General features: G+C 46.8%; 1 protein-coding gene across 1 annotated transcript; it reads right to left on the bottom strand.

Annotated features, from left to right (window-relative positions):
* LOC8058894 (cyclin-dependent protein kinase inhibitor SMR4) lies at nucleotides 2,565-3,185 on the bottom strand. Its single transcript, XM_002456576.2, has one exon. The coding sequence runs from the start codon at nucleotides 3,094-3,096 to the stop codon at nucleotides 2,827-2,829; it is 270 nt and encodes an 89-aa protein (XP_002456621.1). The 5' UTR covers nucleotides 3,097-3,185; the 3' UTR covers nucleotides 2,565-2,826.

Raw genomic sequence — 5,439 nt, 5'->3', positions numbered from 1 at the left:
CATTTAGAAAGACCAATATCTGTACCAGTAGTACAATTCTAAAATGCCATGCAAGCCGTTTGTCGAATATTTTGATCTGTCTATTCTGCAGGCTATATTACAGGCCGACGTACGTTGTCCGGATTTGGGCAGCAGTCAGTACCTGAATGTTAAACAAAATTATGTTGTAAGTGAAGGATATACAATTTTTTTTTTAAAAAAAGACTGAAAATAGTTCTTCCATCGGCGACAGCAAAAATGCAAGTTTTTATATATTAATTTAGCTAACAAGCTGATCACTTGTAAATGGAAATGTGAGCATAAGCATAATTAATTTAGTGCTCCTCCATTTTTTTCGACAATTTCCTCCTCCATTTGTTGTTCCCAAATATGTCAATAGTAACTATCTCTAATGGCCTGCATGTCGATTATTGTGGCTTCTGTTGTCTCTTCATATCGCGGTCACGTTCAAACTTGAAATGCACAATAGTTAGGCCTTGTTTAGTTCACCGCAAAAACAAAAAAGTTTTCACATCAAATCTTGCGGCACATGCATTAAGTATTAAATATAGACGAAAACAAAAATAATTACACAGTTTACCTATAAATTATGAGACAAATCTTTTGATCCTAGTTAGTTCATAATTGGACAATATTTGCCACAAACAAACAAAATGCTACAGTAACCAAATCCAAAAAAAATTCACATCTAAACAAGGCCTATGTTTCTCTGAAGTGGAAAAAATGCAGTCGACTTGGTGCAGAAAACTTTCTGACATTGCGAGGAGGCAGATTCATCCAGGACCAAGAACATGTTAGCCATCGTTTGTTGTCCCTTACATATAAAGCAAGTAAAATCCAATTATACGAATAAAAAACCAGAGAGAATGCAACGACTTGCCTCCGATTGTGCATCTCTTCTGCCTGAGTCCATTCCCTGAACTACTCCTACCAAACATGTGTCACCTCTGCACCCTTGTAAGCGAGGCCTAAACCTTTGTGTATGCCTATATATGGAACTAGGCAGATTGCTATACTTATTCAACATTAACGAGAGGAACTGGAAAGGCGTATGGTATGCTACCCACTGTGACCTTTTTTTTTGATTTGCGACGAGTACGACTAGATTAGCACGAATCAGTGTTGGTTGCGATGGGACAAAAAGCTCTAGTGGTTTTTGTGTCGCCAGATTAGAATTCAGATGTGATGCTGCCAACAAACTGTGTTGTGTGATGTCTGGCTTCAGAACAAAGGATCTGACTGAACTACTGAGGTCTCGTCTCTCCCGGGTCTCGCAGTTTGGCGTCGTGCAGTAGTTGGGTACCGACGCACCCAACGGGAAACGCTTTGCTTGAGTTGCAGAATACTATATTATCAGCATTAATCAAAAACCAAATTGCATGGGCTAATTGGCCGGTGCCATGTTGCCGTCAGGACGGATGCTCCCTCGTAGAAGAAGCCGACAGACATGTAAGTGTTGGTCGTTGAGGAAAGGAGAACCGCGAAAGTTACCTGGCAACCTATCGCAAACATGTGTATGGATAGCATCCAACCATCGTGCCTAGGCACAGCAAAATCTTTCGACATGTAAGTGTAAATTAATTGAAGTGGACCTAAAATCTCACTTGCAGCAGGAGCATCACAACAGAACAGAGTGTGGTGTGCCGCACACTGTAAACAATGTAAGGAGAGTACGCGTTCCACCGTCCTCACGCTGCCCTGCTGGTCCCTCCCTCCGCGTGCCACAGGCCTCACTAGTCACCACGGGCGCGGCACGGGACACGGGGGCCGGCAAGCGCCCGGTGCCCTCGAGGCACAACACATGCTCGCACCGGTCACCACCAAGCAACAGCCACCCCCACCCCCACCCCCACCCGGCGAGCAGCGTGTAGTTATCCTGTCGGCTCGTCGTTCACAGCATCTGGAACTGGAAGCCGTCCGCGTCACCCCGGCCTCGCGATGATGGACGGATTCAGGACCACAGAAGCGAGCTCTCTGAAGCCGCCTCTGACGCTAGTCACACACTCACACACACGGGCCGGCCACATACATTGCATGCGATGCGATGCGCCAAGGCCAGGAGGCAGGGGAATACAAAGCCCACATCGCGCTGCAGGGCTCCCGCAGGCAGCCACAATAAGTGCGGCCGGGTTCAAGAGCACAGCTTCCCTCTCGACTGTGTTTTAATGCCTTCCAGTTCATGTACGTACTACCAGATGGGAGGAACAGCACTGAACATCACTTCATCTGCACGGATTACTGCTTCTAACCATCCGTTGAAAACACTATTTTTTTTCCGGATAACACCGATTAAATGGGAGAATAGATTGCAGCAGTAGCAATGAAGCATACTGGACTACTGGAGAGGCCTTTTTCGAAGCTTCAAGCTGCAACCTGGCCACCGATCACCATCATCAGCAGTATCCTAGGTAGATCACCATCATCAGCAGTATCCTAGGTAGATGCTGCGCATACAAGTGAAGCAAACAACGCAGCCGCCCGCAATCACCGTCGCGGCAACCGCAGCCCACAGGTAGTATTATGAACATCTACTGCAACATCTCAATCGCATAGTGACATCAATATGCAGAAGTGACAAGAAACATATAAGGATTTCATCATATGAAGTTCAGAACAAAACAGTATGCTTATATGAGTTCTCATCTCAAGCATCCACCACCTACCTACCTACCTACTGCTCCCTAAAACCCTCCTACTGCCTCCCTAATCGACCTGCTACTAAACCCTACTAGAGTGAGTACAACAGAAGAGACCGGAAACCTATCTACAACTCCCAAAATCAATCTGGAGCAGAGTCCTCTGCCCACCGCCGGTCCGCCGCCGAAGTCACGCGCAGGAGGAGGCCTGGCGGCGCGGCGCGAGCGCGAAGAGCGCCTCCAGGTCCGGCGGCTGGAAGTAGCCGTTCTTGGGCGGGCTGCGCCGCTTCCCGAAGTCCGGCACGGCCTTCCTCGGCGCCGCGGGGCAGGGCAGCGTCGCCGGGATGCGGCACTCCTCCCGCTTCGGCGTCTCCCACCCGCAGCAGCCGTACCCTCCTCCGCCGCCCTTAGCTCCAGCCGCCGCCGCCGCCGCCGCCGCCTTCGTCTCTACGCTCTCCATTGCGAGTAGATTGATTTTTCGAGGGGAAGAAGAAATTTGCTTTCCTTTTTTTGAAACGCGGGATTTGGGAGGGAAGAGACGCGGCCGGCGGAGCATATAAAGGAAAAGGGCAGCTGCGGCGGGAGGATCAGGCTTCGCAAGGATGGAACTGGACGGCTCCGTGCTGAGCAAGGCGGGCTGGAATCGATGACGTGGCGGATCCCGCGCCGTCGGATCCGGGGAGTGGGAATTTAAGCGGGAAAAGGGTGCGCGGAGGGGCGGGAAGCCGCGATGCGCTGTTTCGATTTAAAACTTCTTTCGATGGAGGGCCTGTGTTCTGTGATATCACGGATCGGTCCTTTCTGTACCACAAAGACGAGGGCGTTTCTACGAGTTAGCCCCGTGCGCGAGGGGTCTTTGTGTGAGATTGGACTGGAAGGATATGCCGCATTGGATTCCACTGCGTTACGTGGTCTGTTAGGCGTGCCAGGTGTGTACGGGTAGTGATGGGCGACCGAATACGGTGGGGTCCCCGACTTCGGCGCCGCCCCCCCCCCCCATACCCCATGACCCCACCGCACGCCGTGCGTGGTCTCGGTCTTGGTGGACCGCGGTGCGCAGGCCGGAGGGCCATCGCCCATCAGCGGACGGTCCACGTGAGCCGGGTGCGGGGGCGTGGGTTGGAGCTGCTGGAATGATCCCTTCCGCCTCGGATTCCTGGGCAGCTGGGTCCCGCATCGGGAGATCGAGTGGTGTCTCGTCTCGTCCGTGTGGAAAACTGCGGCGCGGCGCGTTGCTTTGCGTTGACTTGTCGTACTACGCCGCCAACGGCCAGATTACGTGGGCCTTGTAGGCCGTAAATGGACCCTTTCTGCTGTTCGGCCTCTGCGCCATGAATTTCTAAATGGACTAGCCCAGCTTTACAACGATCTCAGGCCATATGCCGCTCGTTCTTCTTGTTTTTTAAAAGCAAACAACAATGCGTCTGTCCCCAAATAAATGTGAAGGAAATACTGTATCTTCCTGTCTGTCCATATATTAAAAAATTTTTACACGAGGCTATATCTACACTGCGCATAGTTTTAGTTTCAGGAATGACAAGCAAAGGTCGAACAGATTTATTTAATCCTTTTGGTCTAACCATAGTTTGCAAGCAGTCATGTCCATGTAGGCTCGACCATATATAGTACTAGTTCATATTATCGTCTGGTCCTAACAAAAAATGTCATGTCGTGGTCCTTCAACTGCGAAAACGATATGTCAAATGCCATGTGCTATCCGTCCTAAAATAACTATCATTTTGGATTTTCGTATCACCAATTTAACTATATTTTATATAAAAAATATGTGTAATATTTATATCTTTAAATCAATTTATTAAAAAACTAAACTCAAAGGTATCATAAATATTAATTTTTTTAATATATATACATAATAAAAATTATTTTTTAAAAATTGAAAATGATAGTTATTTTTGAGACGGAGAGTAGGTTAGTTAATGTCAGTCCTCTAGATCCTGATTCCTGAAGAGTTGAAGTGTGCGGACTCGCATTGACACGCGCCCAGACAAAAAGAAAAAAACGTCAATTTCAGGTCCTGCCGGCATCCAATCGCCTCCATCGATCTTTCCAATGTCTTGCTATTTTTGTCAACCTAGTTCTAAAAAAAATGTATAATATTTTTCAGATTCCTAGTCATATGGATTCGTGCAGCATATGTATGAAATATTAAATATACATAAAAATAACTAATTGTACAGATTATCTGTAATTTATAAGACAAATTTTTTAAATATAGTTAGTTTATGATTAGATAATATTTGTTAAATATAAACAAAAGTGCTACCGTGTCTATTTTATAAAATCTTTTAGAACTAAACAGGGCCCTAATAAAACAAGAAGGCGATAAACAGCCGTAGTTATCCTATGATAAGTTGGAAATAGTTTACTTTTACAGGGACGCACCTGTCAACGGCGTAACGGTGAGACGCCGACGGGACGGACTGGAACCAGCTGCTCTCTCTCTCTCTCTCTTTCTCTGCCTGTCCATCTCGCGGCTCGGTGGTTGACCCGTGGGCGCGCTCGCGCTGATCTCGACCCGACGTGGAGGCTGTGGATCCGTCATCCGTCGGTATCTGCTGAGCCTGAACGGCCGCGACTTCCGGCCACACGTGAGAACACACTAAGCCTGGTTTAGTTTCTCAAAAGTTTTTAAATTTGGTTATAGTAGTATTTTCGTTTTAATTGTTATTTAATTTATAATTATAAATAAATTATATTTAAAAAATCCAGTTTACGTAATTAATTTTTATTTTATTTATATTTAATACTTTATATATGTGCTTAAAGATTCGATATAATGAAT

The sequence above is a fragment of the Sorghum bicolor genome, chromosome 3 (genome assembly GCF_000003195.3).
Source record: "Sorghum bicolor cultivar BTx623 chromosome 3, Sorghum_bicolor_NCBIv3, whole genome shotgun sequence".
NCBI classification, from domain to species: Eukaryota; Viridiplantae; Streptophyta; class Magnoliopsida; order Poales; family Poaceae; genus Sorghum; species Sorghum bicolor.
The sequence above is the reverse complement of the archived record's forward strand: the minus strand, read 5'-3'. Positions and strand labels throughout refer to the sequence as shown.